The sequence below is a fragment of the Centroberyx affinis genome, unplaced genomic scaffold, assembly GCF_046629955.1.
Source record: "Centroberyx affinis isolate AG114_WGS23_722 - 3 ecotype Tasmania unplaced genomic scaffold, CSIRO-AGI_Caff_v1 ptg002859l_1, whole genome shotgun sequence".
Lineage (NCBI taxonomy): Eukaryota > Metazoa > Chordata > Actinopteri > Beryciformes > Berycidae > Centroberyx > Centroberyx affinis.
In genome coordinates this window covers 125513-149663 of record NW_027280994.1, presented here as the reverse complement: position 1 = coordinate 149663, position 24151 = coordinate 125513, and the positions used below count along the sequence as shown (strand labels likewise).

General features: G+C 39.6%; 1 protein-coding gene across 1 annotated transcript; it reads right to left on the bottom strand.

Annotated features, from left to right (window-relative positions):
- Positions 1–1063: 1063 nt before the first annotated feature.
- Positions 1064–10238, bottom strand: jam3a (junctional adhesion molecule 3a). Its single transcript, XM_071536352.1, has 9 exons — positions 10106–10238; positions 3973–4044; positions 3755–3868; positions 3394–3546; positions 2976–3178; positions 2096–2195; positions 1400–1529; positions 1205–1256; positions 1064–1099 (listed from the first exon to the last, which is right to left on the bottom strand). The coding sequence occupies exons 1-9, from the start codon at positions 10152–10154 to the stop codon at positions 1064–1066; spliced, it is 909 nt and encodes a 302-aa protein (XP_071392453.1). The 5' UTR covers positions 10155–10238.
- Positions 10239–24151: the final 13913 nt, after the last annotated feature.

The following is a 24151-nucleotide window of genomic DNA, read 5'->3' as shown; positions in this document are numbered from 1 at the left end:
AATCATTCTAATGAAAACTTTGAACACTGATACTAATGTCGGAAATGATATACCGTTATTGATAAGAGACTGACAAGGTCAACACTGTAGATACACACTGGATAGTAAATACTGTAGATTTATCTCCAACAAACAGTTTTATTGCCGTATTTACAATAAGGTATGGTGTGGTAATGTATGAAAATTAAAAGATCAAAAAAATGAAATATATTTATGTACATTTAATACTGAGTCAAAACTGGACAATATGTCCAATATTCACAAAATAATTAGTAAAGCACAGAAGGTCACTTATACACAGAAACAGCACTCTAAAAATCATACTTTACCCATTTTATAGTACATATTGAATTGCAGCATAATGGGATATACGGTATTCGAATTCACTGGAGTTATTTCGTACTCAGACATACTTGTTATCACCTGTAAATATAACAAAGGCTGATAAATTTGTGCCTTATGAGTCTGAGCTCATCAGCCTTTTACAGTATGCTACTTATTGCCTGTGTAACTACAGTATATACAAAACAAGGTTCAACCTTTCTCCACATGAACAGAGAACATGTTTATCTTATGATCAAAGATAATGAAAAACATTTTTGTAAAACAATTTCAGTGTATAGAGTAGAAAGTTTAGGAGTTAAAAAAGAGGATTTGTCCAAAAACCGTGAAGGAATGTAACTTCCAGCATCTTTTATAATGAGAATATGGGCCAAAGATCAAATGTCAAATGTCACAGCTTTGAAATGGTATTGTTATGTAATAAAAAAATATGTAAGAAAAGGACAAAGTAAAATCTAAATAAAAAACCTAATTTTATTGGTGGAAATGAACAGTAACAAAGTAACATAAAATGATCATTCCATTATAAAAATCATGAAATAACGCCACAAAAACGATGTCATTAAAATTACTTTGGCAAGTTGGTTGATTTGACTTTGATGTGCATCAGAGAATAATGTGCCGTGTTACACCTCAGGTTTTATCATGTGGAGCATCGTTGTTGCAATTTAATCCGACCTTCTTCTTCTGTCTTCGGTTCCTTCTCATCCTCTGTCAGCTGTCAAATGATGAATGATGATTTGTGGCGGAAATGTCCCTAGAAACAATCAGACAGGAAAGTTATTCCTACTAATACTCCCAGTACTATCACTACTACTTTTAATACAAAGAACTTAACATAAATTATGCAGATTTTGTTTACCTCATCTGCATCACCATAGTCAACACCATCATCCTGTGCTGGCAGTTTGTAGCTGAAATGTAAATATACATATAAATAATTTCTTCACAAAGATAAAAAGACAAAAATCACATAGCACACAACTAAAGAATAATTTACAGACTAACATATTGCCTCTTTCCTTCTTCAAAGCTCTATAGTTCATGACACACTCACTTGTTTTCAGTGTGATCTTTGCTGGCGAAGCATCCATGTTTATAGGCGAGACAAATCCAGGCAGTCACACAGATGAATACAACCAGGGCAGCGCACGACTTCAGGAAAATCCCAAGAATGTCGACGTCATCTGGAATTATTGAAACAGGCCTTTGAGAGACGAGACGCTTCAGTGACATCTTGACAAGGTCAGACAACTCAGAGGAATGGCTTTGAAATGACAACATCTAACAGATATCAATGCCTGTCATTTAGAGCCACAGTAATACATTGCAACTAGAATGACTAAGCAGAGGTTTCTTAACAACAAGTTGACATGTTTTATATTAAAACAGATTTATAAGACCAAAGTTAACACAACACACAATATAACCAGGAATTTTTTGATAATGAAACTGAAAGATTTTTGGCAACATATCTAATTTATTGCAAATTGGTTGAATTTTGATGATTAAAGCAGAAAACCTTTACTTTCTCTTTAAAAAAAAACCCCTGAAATATCAATTTCCATGAGTCATTAAAATCAAACTGCAACTATACTGCAATAAACAACCTGAAACAAACAATTTATCTTTTAACATGCTGTGTTCAACACTCCCTTGTTTACCGCAATGAAGCAAATAAAATCTCACAACCTGCCTCACAACGTTTCAAGAAAGTTGCAAAAATGTAAAAGAATGTAAGAACGTCACTCACAGACTTCCATCATCTGTGCTGGACACTGCGCATGTCCGGCATCGTTCTTCGCCTGGCAGTAGTACTCTCCTGCATCCTCCTTCCTCACCCTGCGGAATTTCTGTGGAGATATTTTCAGAAATCTTTCAAGGTAACATCACGCAGCTCCATTTTCTACCAAACACCAAGGCATGCTTGGGTGTCTAAAATATAAACCATTTCCCTTGTGTTATGATATTACAGACTTGTGGATAAATTCCTTTAATATTTTCCAATGGTCTTGTATCACTGATTGTCTTTAACTGTGCTGTAAGCCATGTAACCTCTTAATAGGTGTAAGCAGACTTTTTGATGTGGACTTGAAAGGTTGTCTTCATCACTTTTGCTGTGATTAAAAATGTAACATTGTAACCTTGTGACCGTTTCCAAGTTACTGTGTTTTCAAAATGAAACGTTAACGCCTGTTGCACTGGCTTTGAATGCAAAGTAGTCCTGTTTTTGGCTTGGCTTCCTCACTGGGAACATTTACATGTGCAGCGTGACCCAGCCTTTGGCCATAGTCCGCTGCATAAACCAATTAACAGAATATTCCTTTCCACCTGAGGAGTCCCATCCACTAATAGAACAGTCCAGCAGCAAAAAGAATGAAAAGGTGCAACTGCCAGCTACTCCCTCCCTATTTGACTGAGATTTCTTCTAATAGAGGGGAAAGTAATGATGATCCCTATAGTAATGGTAATAATAATAGTATGTTCATGTAAACGTAGCCACTGACTTTCCCATCCCTCATCCTTGACACCACACACATCGGTTTCTGCAGCGCACTAATAACAGTCAATTCAAGAACCAAAAAAAAACATCAAAGCGCATCAAAGCAAATGAGAGAGGCTCTCTTTCTTACCAGGCCTCCAGTGTCAGGGTTGATGGTGTAGGAAGAGTTGACAAACTTGGGGCTGCTCTTGGGGTCCTGAGGAAGCTCCTCGTTGTTGTGGAACCAGCGGTACTGAGGGGCAGGGAAGCCCTCGTTCTCCAGACAGCGCAGCTCAGAGGTCGTCCCCACCGTGACCGCCACCGGCACACTGCACCGCGGCACCACAGGCTTCACTGCACAGAGACACAGACGTTAATGAGACATTAGCAGTCAAACACAAATTAATCTTTATTACAGGATCAGGAAAAACAGGTTGCATCGCATTTGTGATATACCACTACTAGGCCAAAATAATTTCAGAACATCTTAAAATGTAACTCTGGATGCAAATATAAGCCATGGACAAGTTGGTGGTGTGGTATCCTAAGAAAGTACCAGCTCACCGTACCTCTTACTGCAAGACTAATAAGTATCTCATCAAAGTCCCTTTGGTCGTCGATGGCGGCCACCTCACAGCGGTATTCAGCAGTGTCTGACCGGCTCGTGTTGAAGATCAGAATGTTTGCCGGCTCTCTGAGCTGCGCTCTGTGCTCCAAGTCCCCTTGTGAGAGAGACAAAACCCTTTACAATCGCTCATTCATATACACAGCCAGACCTCACAGTTGAAAGGCAAAAATCATTGCCAAGTTCTTTGAAGGTACTATTCATTCAGCCAAGTTTTGATGAGGCACTTCTTTTGAAATGCTGTGGTGTGCTGTTTGATGGATATTTCCAAGAAAAAAGACTTTCCAAGCAGTAGTAGTATTTACCTGCTATCCTGTTTTGAAAGTACACATAACTGGGGACACCGTTTTTAATCTTTTTCCATTCAATCCTTGGGTTGTTTGTTGAGATTGACTCTATCAAACAGGTCAATTCAATGGCTGTGAAGGAAACAGAATATATGAGAGCAGGAGCTGGCATGCCAAATCAGGGAAAGAAAAGCTACTTTGACTAAATAGGTTAGAGTGATTTTCCAGCAACTTACGTTCAAACTCATTTGCCCACACAATCTTGTCCGTGGTTCGGAGGATTACCCCAAGCGATGATGGAATGTGGCCTGCGAAAAAAGGAAACAAGACGCACAATGCTGAGTAACACTAATGGCACACACAAGTGTTTTCATTAGCAGACATTGACAACCGGGCATGTTGCCTAATAAACAGTGGATTTGAGTGATAAATATAGAACCTCAGAGAGTGTGACAGCCTTAGGATCAGATTTAGGGTAAACATAGCTTATTAATTACTCCCCACTTCCATCCCAAAAGATAAGCACCTGGGGCCAAATGTATAAATGGTGCATTTTTAATGAGCGTACCGCACAGCCCCTTGGCATAAACTTCCTCCTAAGTTGAAATATCCTCACTTCACCATTTGAATTGGTTCCTTTTAAGTAGCTAATTGGATAATAATTTCTCATTTAATTTTGCAGTGCTGCTGGTGGTTAGGGAGGGCTAGTGCTGAATGTTAAGTTGCCAGTACTCCAAAAAGTAATACATGACTTATTGCTACTTACTCATTTTAAAAGTTTTATATTATTTCATCCTCTCCTATTCTCCAAAATTAGGCATGCAATGTATTTTTTATTGTTCCACTGTCCTGAATAATCTTACTTAAAAACATTCTGCAAACTTTTATGGAACAATCAATGAATGTATCTATGTGGTGGCTGGTGCTGATCAGGTAAATGCAGGTTGTGTATTACCCAGTCTGTGAACAGCAGTTTTAGACCTGATGTTCCCTCAGCCCATCATTCACTCATTGCAGTTTCCCCCTATTTTACACCTTATGTTCCCTCAATGCCAGAATGATATTGGCACAGGTTCATCATATGATCATGTTTTTTTAATTCAACAATAAATTATGCAGTGTATATTTTATAGCACTGTGTATGTGTGTGTGTGTATGTGTGTGCGTGTGTGTCGAGAGAAGCAGGTAGAGAGGAGGGAAGAGAGAAAGACCTGCCAGTTCCAACAGACTGTACAAAATACTACTCGCTAAAACGCTGAATTTGCTTTAAAAATTGTAGTAGCCATTTATCAGCATTTAGTTTAACTGTTCAGCATAACTTGATATATTGCCATACATCAGGGTTTCAACTTCTACAACCATTGGCTATTCAAGATTGTGAGAAAGCAATATAACCCCATACACCTATGGTGCTAAAAAATAATCAATCAACCAAATAGGTTGTAGTAAATAAAGAGAAAGAATTTTTGCACATGCACCTAAAAGTCTTGAGTGACAGGTGCAGTATCTACCAAAAAGGTAGATACTGAGAAAGCAATATAATCCTGCACACTGTCTACACTTTACACATAATAATAATAATCTATGCAAGTGTAGACAGTGTGTGGGATTATATTACTTTCTCAGTATCTACCTTTTCGTTTTTTGTCCTTCACACCTGTCTCTCAAGACTTTTATGTGTGTAAAACTTTTTTTTCTTTATTTACTCTCCAAGATTGTAAAACAGTCTAGGCTTAGGGTTAGTGGAGAGTTAACTGTTCATATGTGGCACAGTGAAATCCTTCTGGTTAATGTAAATTATCACCATATGAGCATAGAGAAAATACTTCCAGAGCCAAAGGGAGTGGACATGTCTGAGCTGTCAAAAACAAACTTGATGTGAGAATGTGAATACGTCTACAGCGTTGTTTAAGATCTTTAAGATCTTTTGGGCCATGATAGCACCTATGTAGAATAGCTGGAACTAGTCAGTGGTGTGAAACCCACAAGAGCATTCAATTACACAGCTCCTCTACAAAATGCCAACCTGATCACTTCTTTTCTCTAAAGTGTCAACTCTACTGGTGAGTTCAGCAAATTTAGCCAACCGTTTGGGCCAAGGTGCAATTCAAATATTTATTCACTCACACCAACAATGGTTTCTGGGAAGTAGTGCACAATTTCTCAACGTAGCTATGCAGAATTTGTGTTGAAGCTGATTTCTGTTTAAAAGCCATACACCCTCAAACACAAGACACACTTTTCATTCAGTAATTCCAGGTTTAGTGGAGGAGCCTGTCTGCTAAAGTGGGACGCTTATTTATAATGAATTTACAGAAAAGAAAGAACATATTAACAACCCAAAACAAAACAAATCATAGAACCACAAAACAACAGTACAAATGTGCTTAAAATCAAAACACATTTAATCAACCATCTTGGTTTCCCTCTGGCACAAACAAAGCATTTGATATACTTGTTCAAAGTTTTCAGCTCATTGCTTCAGTGCACTCCTTAAAGCAATCAGTGTCATTTTGTAAATGTCAGATCTTAATGGCAAGATGCATCATTCACAAATACTTTTGGTCAAACTGGGCCAGCAGAAAGACAATTTAAGTGGTAAATAGGTGAATATGGGGGGTTAAAACTACAGTTGCAAAATGTGGGAGTTGACAGGGTGTGAAAATTAAGATCCCTAATGTTAATGATCCATAATTTTTGTATGAGAATAAATAAGCATGTTTCCACCTTCTACCGTGTCTCTATATTCAACCTACTGTGTCTGCCACAAAACACTTCCAAATGTAATAATTGCTGGGTACACATGCTATTAACCGCACCCATGCTGAGTAATGAACGCATTCCCTCTCCCTGTGGGGGCAATATGAAGGGTTTTAAATGAGGGGTGAAATTAGACAATAATAAGCAGCGTTGATCTGAATAGGCCTTGAACATGCTCTGCGCTTCATTTAAAATGTTTCATGATGGCAGGCTTGCTTGCCAATGCGTGGCGCATATGGACTGTAATTTCTAAGACGTAGCCTCCCGTCAGCTCATGGCACTGTGCACTACGCCTACTTCTGAGGTGTTTTTTCAGAGTTGCCTTGTTATCACACAAGTAGCCGAGAGATGTATGACTGGGGGCCAGAGGGAACTAGCAAATTGCTGCTGCTCGTCCTGAGAGTGAGGGGAACATGGGTCCTGCCAAAGCATCTAGTCATATTAGCACAGCTGTGGACACTGATGAGATCTGACTCCCAGGTCTCAGCTTCCGTCTCTGTTGCTGACTTTCCCACCCTGTACATCAAGAGCTATTTTTACCCCGGCAGTGACTGGACATCCTGAGAGACACAAGGAGAGCTCGCCGAACAAATGCTCGCTCAGAATACGTAAGGGCTTTTTAGTCTGTCTCTGTGAAAGCTACAGGACTAAGAGCGTAGACCAAGGTTAGTTGTGGGCTAAATCCAGAGTAAAGACAGATTCTTTCCTCAAACTGGGAGTTTCCATGAAGAGCAAGGCCCTCGTTTTCAGAAAAAACACAAATCTTGTGTACAAAGCTGGTATATGCAGCACAGCTTCGATTAAACACACTACAAGCACACTATAAAGTAGCACATTACAAGAAAACCCCCCACAAAAGCTTAGTATTAAAAACAAATAACAACTGGCATTCTTTACATGAACTATGACATCAACTGGGAGAGTGGAATGTTTTATTCTAATTTTACAAGAAATGTTTCATTTAATTACATTTTGTTTAAGTCCATTTAGGCCATAATAACAGATACTACTGTGATTATGATAGGATGCATGTGTACTGGGGCAGTAGGGCAGGGTATTAAAGTAGGGTCACGGGTGCATTAAAAACTACGTTCCTGTGAGCAAAAATATTGGTTTACAGAATCTGTAGTATTGTGTGCACGATACTTACTCTGCACTTCTATTCTTTGTGTCATGAACCTACTATATAACTTGGCCTAGTGTTGGCCTGGGTTTTGTAAAAGCCTCCCAAAGTATAGCCTACATCTCCTCATCTCTGCCTATACAATAAAGCAAAGAAAAATTAAGGCCGTGGGAAAGAATCACCATGGTCAATTAAATAGACAATGGCTAGCTAATTGCTAATATAAGCTTAGAATAAAAGCATTCATACACACAATGGAGGCCCCCCCCATGGTACAATGTAGGCTAAAGAGGACAGAATCTCTTATGTTATGAAAATAATCTCAGTGCTTGCTGGAAAGCATACACAAGCTCCTATTTAATCCCTCTGTTGTTGTAATGCATAGATAAAATAGGATAGCCTGTTCTGAGAGAAATGCTCTCTTAAATAGCCACATTCTGCAATCCTCTTACCCACTAAATATGAAAACAACTGCCCATCCCCATCCCCACTCCAAAGTTGTTGATCCAGTGCATCTAAAAAAAGCCTTTTTCCCAGACATTCCAGTGCAGTCATCACAAAAATGCCGAAGACAGAGTTAGCTGCGAGCAACATGGGGCAGTGTGGACCAGTGACCATAGGGATACGCAGCATACGAGAGTGACTGTGTAACAACAACTAAGCACGCCAGTAGGCCTGCATTAAAATGAGACAGTCATCTTGTCATAAGCACTGGAGGGGAAATGTGAGAAAGAGGCACCTAAGCTGTATTTTGCCCTTATAGTTTCTGAAGAGAATCTAGGCGGCTACACTTTTGACATTTCGGAAACTGTAGAAATCAGTCACCAGGAGCCCAGAGTGAATAAACATGGTTAGAGATATAGCTCCAGCAGGTTTTAGACCACATTTCTAACACATCTTCCAAAATGTATCAGGATAAGTAAAGAAAACCATTCACTTTGTTATTCTTCTCTTGATGTAATTTAAATTAATTCACAGAGGCACCCTAATTATACTTTACTGAATTCTGAATTAAATAATATTGATTCACATTCATTATTTTAAAGCTAAAGGCTTTAAAGTTAAGAGTAGAATTTCAGACCATTTCACAAATGCTACTAAGGTAGTGAACTATAACTAAGCACTAAGTCAGAAATGGTAGCTATCAAGTCAGTCCATTTCGGAACCAAAACAAGGCGAGAGGAACTTGATAAAGGAAGCTTTGCCTCCCAGCTCTGTCATTTGGTGACAAAATAAATTCACCTGACCACACACCTTTGCTCAACAGTCTGTGCATGTCTTGTCCACTTCACATTACTGCCAATGTAATCAAAGGTCACTGGCCTGGCACAAATTTCACACTCAGCTTTGACCTCAGTTTGGCCTGAAATGCGAACCTGTGACCACAAAAGTCCAATACTTGCTGATCCAAATCGGGCTTTATTTCACTTTAGGAGTGAGTGAGTTCACACCAAGTTCACACCAGAGGGGAATGTGATATACTGTATCACGCAGCATCAACTACATCACTCGCCCCTCTAAACACAGCCGGCCCAGCTGGTGGGCAGGGCTGAAACCATATTATCCAAGTCACGACACCGCTGTAACCGATGTCGAGAGGCCACTGGCAGGCTCTTCGCGTTCAGCAGATGCCATCGACCCGGCTCAAACCGCGAAACCTCCGCTCATCGTCACCATGTGACGGTCCTCCACACACAATCCGCCACTCGGGACGGATCCGGTTTGAATGGTGAAATGGCATTTCAACTTTGGAGTGAGGTTACACCAAAGGGCAATACTATGAGATATCAACCACCTCAAAACAAAGTCGAGCAAATCCTGTGTTTACATGCAAAATAGATCCAGTTTATTTGAGATGCTACTATAGGCCTAATAGCCTGTGATTTATGGTAGGTCAAGACTTTAAACCTCCCCCGTAGTTGCCGTTTGCTTTTGAAGAAGCCTTATTTTCATTCCAGAATTTCTTCAAAATTATTTTGCAATGACAGCTAAACACACCAGCTAGTTAATGTTAACGTTAGGCTTATGCTTTTCTGACAAAATATTTCAGCACGATTTCGTAACTATCTATCGTTATAAACAGCATGCTTGACAGCCATTGGTGATGTTATGTGTTTGAGATTAAATTACAATGCTGATAACGTTAACTTCCACAAACCAATTCTTAAAGCTAACGTTACACACAAATGTGCAGGCAGTGCATGCAGGATGCTCTTTACACATACATTTTCAGTTTTGAGTCGCATCATTTTGGTAACGTTAACGTAGCGTTGCTGGCATATAAAAGCCACTCAAGAATAGATTGCGATGCATTCCTAGCAAAATATCGATAATTGTCAACCTGTTTATGTCAAGCTAGCACATCTGCTCTAGCACTGACAGTCGATCATTTCCATTACTGAGCATTGCTTCGATTTAACGGTAGCCGCACCTAGTAAATCCACAAACGTTTTGATAATAGCTTTGCGAAAAGGAAAACAACTTACGTATGCTGGAATAAAGAACAAAACAAGCAATGAGTCGCGCAATCGCCATCTTGTAGCCTCTCTTTTATCGGTTATACTTGCACACATAAGCTAGGCTATATCAGACTCAGCACCTCTGAGAGGTATGAGGATGGGTAAAGCAGACTGGTGGATGTTGCCATCGACGAGTTTCCATAGCTACAAGCTCAAAGGGCGTGTGAGCCCTCGACGCTGCCTTACAGACGGCGGGTGGCGCCTTGGGTAACTCGCTAACTCCTCCCCCAACACACAGAAACATGGGCGTGCCTAAGCGTGTTCTTGGCTAGCTGCTAACCTTGTACCCAGCTAATACACCCATGGTCCCCAGGCAATTGTATGGTAAGTGTCGGTTACTAGGTTCAATGCTACACAAAAGAATCGCCTGGTAGATCCTCATGGAGGCTTTAGCCCCCATCCCAACTGGTAAACTCCTTGGACAGAATGGCTCACATGCATGAATCAATCAACAGGGTTTGTGTAAAGAGGATACAGATCGAAAGTGTAGCTGTAACCACCGTGTTGAAACCACTGGTAGCTAGCTAGTAACTATAACCTATATTTCTGATGATGTATCCATGTTCTCTTCCCTACATCTAGATTACTGCATTCGTTTTTACAAATTCTGTCCCCAGATGATGGTATGCTATGTCAGTGGTTGCTAGGTTACGCTAGGTAATAAATAGCCTGTGTGGTTTCACAAGAGACAGTAAACAGCACTTTCCTTGTTCTGTCTTTACCGCAGTTCTGCTCAAAGCCACTTTGCTAGTTACTCGGCTGCTAAAGCAACTCCCAGACAAATATAAAGGCAGCGGCCCAGCAAAAATAAAAATGTCTCCTAACCTACTGTAACACTTGCCCGATCGTTCGGCCCCAGCATGGAAGGCACACAATTACCAGTTTTTCTCCGTTGGATGTTGTTTATTTCTTTACACCTGAGGAGGGTAATTCTCCTCCTGCATCTGTCTTCCAAAAAGTTAATCAAGATGTAACCAAACAAATTGACTTGCATCCCAGACGAGGTTATATGGAAAGTTTCTGACAGACACATTTATAGCTAGAAGCCTACCAAAACTGTCTTCTAACATGGTTGCTAAAGAAAGCTAACTTCTAACACAGACAAGTTACTTAAAATACCTGTCAGACAATTATATAAGTAGCAACCTCTATCTTTATATCTATCTATATCTATATCTGTACCTATATATGTCACACACCTATTTGTCTTCCAGTTAGCCCTTCCCAGATAACTCTATTTGTAGAAAAAAAGGTGGTTGTCTGTAAGACAGAGTTGAGGGCTTAAACTCCCTTCCAGCCCGCTAAGCTACAAGGGCATCAGGGCGGAAGAGGGACCGCTCAGAGAGCGGAAATGCCGGTACATCATCAATCATAGAAACTCTGCTTTTCGATCTGCATGTCACCAACACGCTCTCTTTGCCTAATACAAATATTAACAAGATGCAATAAAATAAATAACCGATGAAAAAAAAGCAATATTAAATTCAAAGAGAAACAAAGGAGCTTTTTCATTTATATTTGATTTTTCTCATGCAAGAGGTCATACAGGCTATGTAAGAGGTATTATTATTGCTGACGTCAGAAGCCCCCCCTCTGAGATTTAATCAATTTCAGACTTTTATTTATTTGACAGATAGCTGACTATCCTGCAAACAGACAGCAGGTGGCAGTGTAAAACCAGTCATCATTGTCCCAGTCAATACATCAGACATATCTAACTGGTGTTATTGAAACAATTAAACTATATTAGAATGATCTCAACTCCCAAATTTGTCTGGGAATGAATTGTGTGTCCTCTGGATAATGGGCCAACATGTCTAAATAATGATAAAAACACAAACGAACATATGAACTCTTTGCCCTTTTTGAACGGCCCTGCACCAAGAGGCGATCCTGCCAGTCTTCCACTTTAGCAGTGTTGGTAGCATGTGTTGCTAGGCAATCACTTCTCAGTTGGACGGCCCCTTATGGATGACCTTTGTGTCATCTCATAGGAAATCGTAGGGTTTCATTATATATATCTCACAAATGCAGTGACTCAAGAAAGAAATATCCTGATTTGTTTTTCTTGAGAATAGACTATCAAGGCCCTCCCAAATTTCATTTTCACCGACATTGTATACCCAACACAATTCGATATCTTTATGGAAAATAAAATAATCTGTTGTAGGAAATAGTGATATTCAGATCCCTCATAGTTCAAGAATATGAGGTGATTCTCAGGCTGAGCCAAATTAGTCACAGCATTACGTAACACACTGAGTCATATTAGGCATGTTGCCTATTGGTCTCTTCATTCCCCCATGGTATTAATTAGAGGTAGTGACTATTCGTTTGTACCTCCAAAAAAAATGGCGTACACTGTACACCTACGTATGTTATAGGTATCCTTCATGCTATCAAGAACTACAGTGTCTGCTTTGGGTCAATATCTATCCAGTCTCAAACATGGAAGTCCTGTGTCTGCAAGCCCGATAGACAGGTGTGATACCAATCAATCCAATTCAAAGGTACACTCTTGAAATAGACACAGGATATTAAGACACATTGGTTTGTAACATTGTTTAAAATCGACAGTAAAATGAGATGGCAGTGAATAGAGAGTGGACTTCACCTCTCTCTGCACTGTAGCACACTTGTGTATGGCCTGGCCTGTCACCCCCTCTATTTCAGATTACACAACTTTTGAATTAATTGTCTCTCTGGACATTTCAGCTGTTTTGACATTAATGTAAATCTCACATTTACATTTATTCATATTTACCACATTGGTGAAAAGATCGGACAAATACTTCACAAAAAAATAGAAATATGCAAACAGACGATTATTCTAGTGCATTAAGCATTCTACTTTGGTAAAGTATTTGCTTTATAATACATTTTAAATATCAGAAGTCAAAGTACATATTCTATTTGACATTATCATATATTTTACATAATTATGCTCATATGTCTTGTATGTAAATCCTTTATTCCAAAGAATAAACGACTGCAAATCTCAGAAAAACGTAGTTGAGTCAAAAGTTTTATATTTTCCTTGAAAAGTAAATTTAAGGCATATTGTTCCTAAAGGTAGGCTATATGCTCTAATATAATTAGAAGTACTTTAAAAGGCAGGCCTATAATACTTGAGTTCTCAACTCCTGCATTTATCACTCATTTTCTGTTCTGTACTCAGATCTACAGCCTGCCATGACTACTGGACATACAGTAGACTACAGAGCAGTCTGGGTGATTTGTTGATATGAGTTATTGCTGGGGTTTTGTAATATACCCACAATAACCAAACCATGTCTTGTTTTGTTCAGTCCAAACCCAAACTGTGAAGGAGACATCGAGGAATATGCAGTACTGTATGTGATTGCAGTCTTTCCTAGTGATAACCTGGTGATACATAGCTAAACTGAGGTGCATCAACGTAAACCTGTCCAATGACAATTTGCCCAATCATCCTGAAACTCTGTTCATACTGTATGATCACTACACTCTAATGATGGACCAATTGAGGACACCACAAATGCCAAAAATACATACTGACCGATTGTTTTTATGAAATGTGTTGCCTGTGCTCTAGGGCCAAGCCAACACATTAAATCTGTCTGTGATTGGTGCATGCTGTGACTTACAACTCGAGATGGCTTCACAAAACCACTGTGTCATTTTGTCATTCTATCTACCCAGCCGGGCCTCTATTTGGAACAATCACACAAAATGTCATGCTAAATGAGTAAAGATGGGTGGGAGGGATCATGGCACTCTAAGTCTTTAGTAATTCAAACGGATCTTAATATAAAAATGGATGCATATAGGTCATAACTGTCTCAATGGCTTTGATGGATATCCTTATCTCTATGAAACCTGCTGTGAGTGTCAAACTTACTCTTTGAAGATTCCCATACAGCTCCCAACCCCCTCCTTGCAGCTATTATTAGTGTGCTTGTGAAGCGAGACACTTCTGTTCCTCCTCATATTTCTGCTACTTATTGTTCCTCTTCCACTGAAACTATACAATCTAACTATATCTTCATACTTTAAGCTATAACCTCGATTCCGACTCTAAACTTTGCAGATTCCTCGGGACATGTGTGCTATTTTTTATCTTCTCACTACTCTTAATATTTTACATACTGAAGCCTGTGGCTGACACACATCCGCCCAGCTTTCATTAAAGCGGGGAGAAGCCACAGCCAAAAGTGTCAGCCAGGCTCCTCAGAACAGGAGTGGGACCTTAAGTGGCAGCTTGAGGTTCACCTGGGGAGGTAGCTCAAAATCCCAGACACGATTGCAGTGACCACGCTTAAGGCCAGACTTTGTGCTGCTGTCTGAGATATCAAGACAGGTGGCCATGCTTGGGCTGTCCTTTCCCTGGGATGATCAGATGGAGGAGGCTAATGAGCGGGAGAGGAGCTAGTTTTTAGGTCTTGGTGGTCGAGTGCTGCAGGCGGAGGCGGCTTACGCTGTTTGTGCTCATCAAAGTAGGATGCAGGCAAGTCTTTCTGCAGGGCCTCCGGTCAAAACCAGCACAGAAGCTGCAGAGAGGGATTCAAGATGGCTGTGGATGTACAGGAGCGATCATGGACTAACATGCATCATGGACACAAGGGGTCTGATCTACCTCAGCTAGGTTGCCTGGAGGAGGGTGTTTGATGTTGAGAGACTGAAACACCCAGTGACCTTAGGTTTCATCAATGATGAAGAGCCCAAGTGCCTAAGAAGATCAATATATAAACGAGTAAACGCACATGAATGGCGGACTGTTAAGTGACTGAGCAAGGAGGCAGCTGATGATGTCACAAATCTCTCTGGCAGCAGCTATGAAACAGATTTCAAAGACTTCTATTATATTTCTAAACTAATTTATTGCGTTGAAATATTGTTTTGATAATTATCACCTTGACAAAGATGTATTCCACAAAACCCACTTCTGTATATTTTTACACTAGAACTTTTATGTTGTATTTCACTTTGACCTAGTTCATGGTTCTATTCATCTTTTTAAACTTTTTCATAGTTACATGTATTTTAAGTATGGTACTTAGAATATAAATAGTGTTTGAAATGGACGTACAGTATACTTGCTGAGTTAGGGCTTTTAGTACTTTGCTGATATGCCTCCTTTATATTTATAGCTATTTAGAACTATACTTTTGTTTGTTTGCTTCTTTCTTTCTTTCTTTCTCATCTACTTTATTTTTCAATTTAATATTTTCCTCAAATCATAGTAAATACCAATACACTATGCCGACTAAGCACTTTATGTTATTCCCATGTATTATCATTGTACTATGAGGATTATTCTCTTTGGTTGACACAACCACATCCATAGCTGCCAGGACATATAGAGACACGAAAGGAATTGTTTGGAAAGTTTTCAAAGGAAAAACTGACCTTGCAATATCCTCGTTATAAAGGCTTTTAAAATGCCATTAAATAACCAGAAACCAAGCTTCCAGACTCTCATACATAATCATTAATACCTAATCTGCTGTGAAAGTCTCTTCCATTCTATATCTATTTATAATTTGTTGTTATCATTCAACTAAACACTGTATTTATTTATACTCAATATGAAGCAGTGCTGACAAGGCCAAATTTGCTTTTAGGTGTCAATAAGAGCTGAATAGGACATTTTATGACCAGCATCCTGGGACAGTGTGTGCTCGAAATTAAAAAAAAAAAAGTCATAAAGGCAGATGAAAAATGGCTCCTTACTGTACATTTTCCTCCCAATGTATTGATCTCTGACTGAAAGACATACAGTCCAAGACACCAATTCAAAATTTTGTGAGCACACAAAAATTTTTAAATCTTTAAATTTTGAACCACTGTGCTTGTAATAGTTAATGTTGATGAATCTTAGCTCACACTAACCTCTTATGTACTGTTAGGCATCCCATTTGGGCCTAGTTAAACAAAGATGTCAAATGGATATCTGGAGGTTTGGTACCTAACTGAGTAGCTTGTTGTTAAAACAGGAGGACAATAGAAAGACCATCAATTATCTCCTTGGTTACCACCAGTTAGGTTAGCGACCAATCCATCAGGCATGGTTAGATAAGCCTTACACACTCGTAAAACACAGTTTGAAGGCCTATCTGACCAATCAGATGTCTTGTCTGGCACTACCTGTTGTTTGATATTTGCTCACTCCTTGGTGAATTTTGGATCTTGTCACATTCTCTATCTAAGTTATTCTGTCAATGTGTTTGTATTACAATCATCAGCAGCAACAGTTTGGCAAAAGCTTGGTCTGCTATAGCCATTTGGCAACCAAGAGCTGCTTATATAGAGCTTGTGTATATTTTCATCTCTAATACCCTGATGATGATGTAAATGTTGTGTTGATGAATATCTTTTCTTTTTTTTTCTAGCTGGTCTCCTTGTGGGCAAATGGTGGGTGTTTTTTTTTTTTTAATTTTATGGATCCATAAATAGTTTAACACAACTTCAAATCAAACGTTGAATAATGTGTTCAGATGATTATATTCAACTTATTGTCTGCCAACTGGGAAAAAAACTGTCCATAACTTCATATTTGATGGATTTTGGAGGCAAAGTAATTCAAACATAACTGGAGGCAATCTGATTCAATAACTTAGGATACTGATTGCAATTGTTAGCAGGGAATCAGTCATTAGTAACAGTTATAATTCTGCTCTAATAATAATCTTCTAGAAGTGACCTTCTACCCCCCATAGCTAGTATTAATCATTGGGAATACACTGTGCATGTCTAACATACACAGCTGATCAGCTGCTTGGCAGGCTGAATCAGGGAGGTTTGTGTTGCCAAGCACTGCAGAGAAAAAGTTTCTACTGTAGTCACAGAGGGATTAACTTGCTGAAAGTTATCACAAGTCGAAACAACATTAGATTCTCAAAAAAAATTGCATTCTTAATTTCACACACACTCACACACATACACTCCCCTCGGCCTCAGTAGCTTAAACTCCTTGTGCTTAGTTAAAGCAGTGCTGCCAACAGCCTCCAGCCTACAGTGACCTGCATCACATACAGACAGAGACCCTGGCTAAAGACTTCGCCCCTTTTCATGACCAACTAGGCCTGCTCTTTTTATAGGCAGTTGTTCTGCATTTCTACATTTAGAAACAGCGTTAGCTCAGTGACTGTGGTAGATATTAGAAGGAAGGAGCTCTTGCATATGATCTTGCGCTATAACACTATACCTATCAAAAGTCAGGAATTAGCAGACACTGCACCTAGAGCTTAATTAACACTGTGGTATTTATAGACTTCACAAGAGAGCTGAAAGACTATGTGATGCACAACAAAAATGTGTTTAGTTGCTTGATTTTAGGGTGAGAGGAACAGGACATTTTAAAGTAAGATTTTTTGCATAATTTTATCACCTGTGCAACTGTCCTGTTCTCTAGAATATTGATAACTGGATGTATTACAAAGGTGAACAGTAGATTTACCAATAAGCAGTGCTAATGCAGAGAACCGCATGAGAGCATTGGCAATGGCATACACACCTGTACAGAGATATGTGAAACCATGGCAACCATACATGTTACCTCCAGCTGTTAAATTGACTTCAACAAGATGTTTTAATGTGTGTAACGGTGACCTTGATAGCGCAGTGCTTTTAATAGGAGTGCAGAGATGATCTGAAAATTGACTGTGAAGAAAAGAGCTTGAATCATACAGGCTGAGTGTATCATTAGGATCAGTAACAGTCAGAAACTAGAGCTGGATTAGATCCACTCCATGTGGAGGCTTACTGGATGGACATATAGCTTCTGTAACTAAACATTTAATTATAAGTGCAGCACTGTTGTACTGTGTTTAACTGCCCAAGGTGATACAGATGGCACCTCTTTCGCAGCGTACAGAGAGGCATGGAGGATACTGTGGCAATTCAGTTCCCTGGAATAGACTAAGGGTGGCACTTCTGCACTCCCATATTTCCTCCACCCATCCGCCATTTGGGTGGGTGGTTCACAGATACTACTGATGGCCACTGAACATGACAAGTGATTCTCATGTGAGGAACAGAGGGAGAGAATGAAAGTGACTTTGAGGCCCTAAGTCCTCATGCCAAAGCATTGCCTGTGTCATTCACATCTGCTGTTCCAGACTTGAGAGGAAAAAAGTGAGACAGAGACACAGGAAGACTGGAAGAAGAGTTGCTGCATATCTGGGATTTTGAGGCAAACGGTTTGATTGAAGCAGTCAATGCAGATGCCATTCACAGTTTCCTTGATCCTTGAAGCCCGCTTGGCAGAGTAATGATGAAAAGATTTCTTAGCTATTTATTTATAGCTATTTTACTACAGATTTGCATGCACTGAGCTGGGGTTTGGAGTGTTATAATCTATATTTCTGTTGGTGGGGCAATGTTTTAAATCTCCACCCTAACCAACTGACATCACACTGTCTCTATCAGCAGTTAAAAGATAGATACAGACAGATAGTGAGTGAATGACATATAGTAAATTAGTTGTTCAAGTAAAAACTTTGAAGGCATGGCAGTTCGCCGACCAGAACTGTTGTTACATCTTTATATCACCTGCCTATTCTATCCATAATACAATTTTTTATTAAATGAAACCCATCACAGTGTTGATCTTCAGAGAGAGAACAAGCCATTGTGCTGGAACCCACACAGTCAGACTCAAGTTGTGACAGCTGGCAGCATCCTGCTCTGATCAAGTTAGGCTGTTGATTGTAAAGGAGGACTGCATCAGTGCTGACTGCCGACGTCAGTGCCAACGAGAGAAGCGTCGGCATTCAGTCTGCATATCAGATGCACACATATAAGGACAGTGGTGCAATGGGATAATGCATTCTGTTCATATGCTGTGGATATGATAAACCAGGGATTCTCAAGGGTTTTCATGCCATGGACTGATAAATAGATGCACAGTAGACCATGGACCCCCTTTTGAAAAGATTTAGTCCCAGGGACCCATATGGGAAGATTTTAGTTGTTTATTTAGTATTGAATTATAGAAAGTCTACACTGTATGTGGACAGATAATAGTGGTAAGAGTGAAACCTAATGTTACAATAGTCATTCTTATACATCCTCTAATTGGGGTTATTTCTAGGGAATTAAATTACAGTGGAATTAAACTATTCCTTATTTTGCTGGGGACCCACTGGAACCTCCTCAAGGACTCCTATAGGGGTCCCCGGCCCTCACTTTGAGACCCACTGTGATACACTGTTGAGGCTACTGTGAAATGATTATGAAACTCTAAAGATTGCCACACTTGTTTTGTAACAGATATTCCTCATCCCACGGACTTGGCTAGGTTGCATTACTTCTCGGAAGGAGTCTTTTTTCTTGGCCTCTATTACTTGTCCCTCATCAAAGCCAAGGGGCAAATACATTTTTCAGCCAAATTAGCTTATCTAGGATTTGTCCATTTTTGCTGACAGGAGGCTTGCATGGAGAGGAATTCACCACCATGTCTGCTGCATCCAGAGTTCTGCACACATGTATTCAGCAGTTAGGAGCAAGTGTCACCACTGCGGTTTGCCCTTTTATAATGAATATAAAATCTAGATGCACAGCGCCTCAGCATCTAATCTGTGAATAACCACCAAATGACTAACCCAAATGTGTAGCCTATTATAGGATTTCCAAAAATCTCAGTTGACAACATTTAAGAATAATTGTACAGATACGGTTGAAATGTTTGTGGAAACCCTTAAAGTATGATTTTCTTGACAAAAATATTCACCTTCTTGACTTTTGATATATCATCTTCTTCTACAAAGGATTTAAAAATGATGTTAGTTCTCTATGCCAAATACATTATTTTATCAAGATGAAAAGTAAAATCAATATATGTTATCATTACACTATAACTTGTATAAAAACACAAGTGTGATGGAAAAATAATAATAATGATGAATAGAAAGTCATTTCATTTACCTCATGGACAAAATGTCCTTTACATTACTCAAACTTAATCCTTAGATTACAATAAGGTGTTTTGCATAACATTTTCTGAATTGTTAATAAACAAACAAATAAATAAATATGGAAACTAAAAAGCATTGCTAGTCTCCTGTGGGAAATACACTGCTGACCACTACTGGTCAAAAGAATGCATAAATGCCTACAAGGAGTGTGAGACTATGGACATACAGAGCTTATAAAACATTATGCAGACATGCAGCAGAACATCTGTTCAGCAGCCAGCATGCAGGGAATCATGTCTGGTGCAGGCAGCTATCAACAGGCAGGTTAGTCGGCTGTTTAAGGATGGACTGACTGACTGGGTGCTGGTTGGGGCCTCAATGTACACAGACGTGTGTCTCTGTCACTAAAGCATTTGTGTCTCTCAGTGAGTCCATGCCTAGATACTCCAATGTAGAGATCTGTATGAGAATGGAAAAACTATTAACCAATATCAGAGTTAGCCAGAAAATAATTTTGTTTCAGTTTTGGTTCAACATTGCTGATTAGGTAAGTCATAATTCTATTCTTTTCCAGTTTATATTTTTCTTTGCCATTTTTCTTTTCCAGTTTTTATTTTGCTTCATTTCTTTACCAAGCCTCCGTCTTCAGTATCGTTGACCTTTCCAATCGGTACTTCCAGGTCGTTATGACAGCTAGGGACAACCAATTCTTCATCCTTATGATGGCTCTGTGACAGGGTTTCCCAGACTTTATCATGTCAAGGACCCCCGGATAGATACGCATTAGACCACAGATCCCCCATCTGATGAAGGTTTTTGCTTGCAGGGCCACGTCTCTTAGAAGATTTCTGGTGTCTGTCTGTGCTGCAGGTGGGGGAGATAACAGTGGAGAGAAAACCCCTGATCTCAGTAGTCATTCTTATATTCTTCCACTTTTAGTGAATGAAAGTGACAATGAAATTGACCTAATCCTCATTGTGCTGGAGGGCGTCCCTGGACCACGGGATGGGAACCCCTGGCCTATCAAATGCACTTACCTCAATGATGTACTCATTTTTACAGTATGTCTCTTTTAAAATCTTATGTGGTGGCTCTCCTGGAGTGTTTTCAAGGACACCCTGAACTAAAGCGTATGCCTCCATATGTAGTCGCACCGTGTTAGCCGAGGAGCTGCAGCCAGATGCTAGGAATCTGTCAGATGTGATGAATTGTCTCACATCATTATCATGTTTGTTTCTGTTTCTGTCCTTTCTTACTCTGTTTAAAGGAGACGTGAAATAAAGCCTTCAGATATGTATGGAAGATTCCCTCAGAACCACCAATGCATCCTTTCCTGACTTTTCAAACCACTTCACCACTCAGCGATGCCTTTAAGTTGGCAGTTGGTGTTGCTGTGAAGTCTAGAAGGATAAGAAACTGTGAAGACCAACGCCAGTCATCTGCTCACACAATCAGAAATAAAAGTGTTCTTCATACTGTGTAGAACTGTATAGTGTTGTGTGGTCCAGTCACCATTTTAGACATCAGAATTTAGTTTGTTCCCATTCGACAATAACCCTAAAACCAAATGAGTACACTGGACCTAAAGACTCATGTCTATTGTTTTTTTATACTATTACTTTTTGGCAGAACACCTGAAAGGCAGCAGATAGGGAAACACTGATGCTGATCTCGTCTAATCCCTGCCCTTGCCACAAAAGAAAAATACTATTTTTGTATTTATCCACTACTGGTCAAAACAACACTATACAGTATCAAAAACGACTGGGATTTACGACCTTTATTTCTGGGATCAAATACATTCCTTTCATCTCAGAATCTGCTGTAGAAACCAATACACATAGTTAACTTCTTATTTCTAAACCTTTTTGTTTCAGATCCATGGTGCCTTTGACAATTTGCCCCTGTAACAGCTTTACTCTGAATTCTGAATATTAGTGATTACTCCCCCATTGTCTGGCTCTTCATGGGTTTTATTTCTGTTTTTACACATAAAACTTGACCATTACCTCATATGCCTCTGTGAGAAAATCTATTTTCCATCCTCAGAGAGTCTGCAGTATCAAGTCTGCAAATTCAAACATGCAGAAAAGCTCATGAAAAACTGAATAGAAGAGGAAGAATCTGATCAATCATATTTAATTTCACCACATGCGGAATTTGTGGTGAAGATATATGAGAGTGCTGTGTCATGATTAGATGTTGGATGTTTTAACTGTCAGTGTGCTGCAGGAATTCAATACATTTAACAAGGGAGATAACCGCTTTCTGCAGAAAATAATTAAGGAGTTGTCTTTCTGGGCAGAATTGCAGCATCCAGTGGTACCAAAAATACATTTTAAAATTTGGAAAGATTTCATGTTCCATCGCTGCCCTTTGGTGACACGGCTATCTCCCCTAACAACGCTCTAAAACAAATACTTTCGTTGCATAAGAGATTATCTTAACTGTTCTTATCTGTCCTCTGCCCCAGCCTGTCACACTATTCAGAAAGAAATCATATTCTATCAGAAAAAAATATAATAAAAATAAAACAAATCTCTCTGTTTTCTGTGGCCTCGTGAAGCTGGGCAAATGCCATTATGTCATGTTTGTGTCACTGTGGAAACGGACTCTTGTTCTTATCAAGGCTCCCGAAGGGTCATGCGATGTTCTGGTGTTGTGTCAGCACTTCTGTAACTTTAGGCGAGCGTTGAGAGAGACAGAGGGGGGATAATGTGACCTTGTTTTGCCACGCAGCAGTCACAGAAGACTATTGCACACCTCCCCTGACAGTAATTGTAAGAATCTGGGAGCCTGATGGATGCTCCGCCCTCGAAATGGCTTGGTCATGGAAGGTAACGATTAGTACTCAGGCTCTTTCAATGGGAAAGAGAGTTTAAACAGTAGAACCATTATTTTGTCCTATTTAATCATATACCTATGCTACTAAACAAGCCTTCCCTATCACACAGCCATTGATACTTAGGATTGATAACTTATCTCTGTCACATTATACATTTATACCATTGAGTCTGCTGGTGGGAAAAGCTGCCCCTCCAGCCACACTCACGCCGGTCATTTTGTGGCTGTGGCTCATAACTCTATTCTAATTGGCTCTATTACAGGCACAGTAACATGTAAATAACCTTTCTAGAGGGCTTTTAATCCCCAAGTTCCTTTGGCTGAAAAGGTTAGTTTCCCACACTGGAGCTCCCTGCTATATCTGCTTGCAGAAAAGGCATGTATGCTGCATGGTGGGAGGGGCTCAGAGGACTGAGGGGCAAATCCTCTTCCAAATGCTGTCAGTACTTTCTTATTGTGTATGAAGCTGATTTTGTTTTTGGGAGAACACTAATATTTTTAACATGCACAGGACTATACAGTATCTTGATATGAGTTCAAAAACAAGTGGAGTGGTTGATGGTCAAGGTTAACAGTAAATTACACTGCACAATTTATGGCTGTAGACAGTCAAACACAACACCAACCATGACTGGGTTTTAGTCAAGTCCATTTATAGACCAAGGGAAAGTAAAATCCCAGTCAGTCAGTCCCAGTTGATTCTTAATGTGAGACAAATATAAAAACAGTGGGGAAATCTTCCAAATGTGTTGTGAAAATATCACTCAGCAGTGTTTTTCTGCAGGACTAACAAATACTGCAGAAAGAATGGAGGTTGTGGCTTTAACATATGGTAATTTATTGAGATTTCCAATGGTCTCAGACAGAAATATGACATTCTGCAAAAAAAAAAAGAAAAAAAAAAGACAATGCCAGGATGAAATGGGACTGATTCCGAGACAAGACTGCACTGAATTTCTCACAATTGACAGACATGTGGTATCTGACATAACAGCCACTGTCAGCGGTGTTATTTGTGCGAGATCCCAGTTGATCTTGAGATAGCCCAGTCAGTGCTGTGGCTGCATGATTTCTCCGTGGTCATGCATGTTGAAATCGCAGAGAGTTTATCAATGTAACCATGTGTGCGCAGTGGGCAGCATGATGAAGCAGCATCCTTTTGCACTTGCAGTCGTCGAGGAAAAAAACAGGCGAACGATATTGCATCTGTCGCCACACCCATCACATAAGCCAGACATAGTGCGGTAGCGGAAAAAAAAGAAGAGCGTTTTTA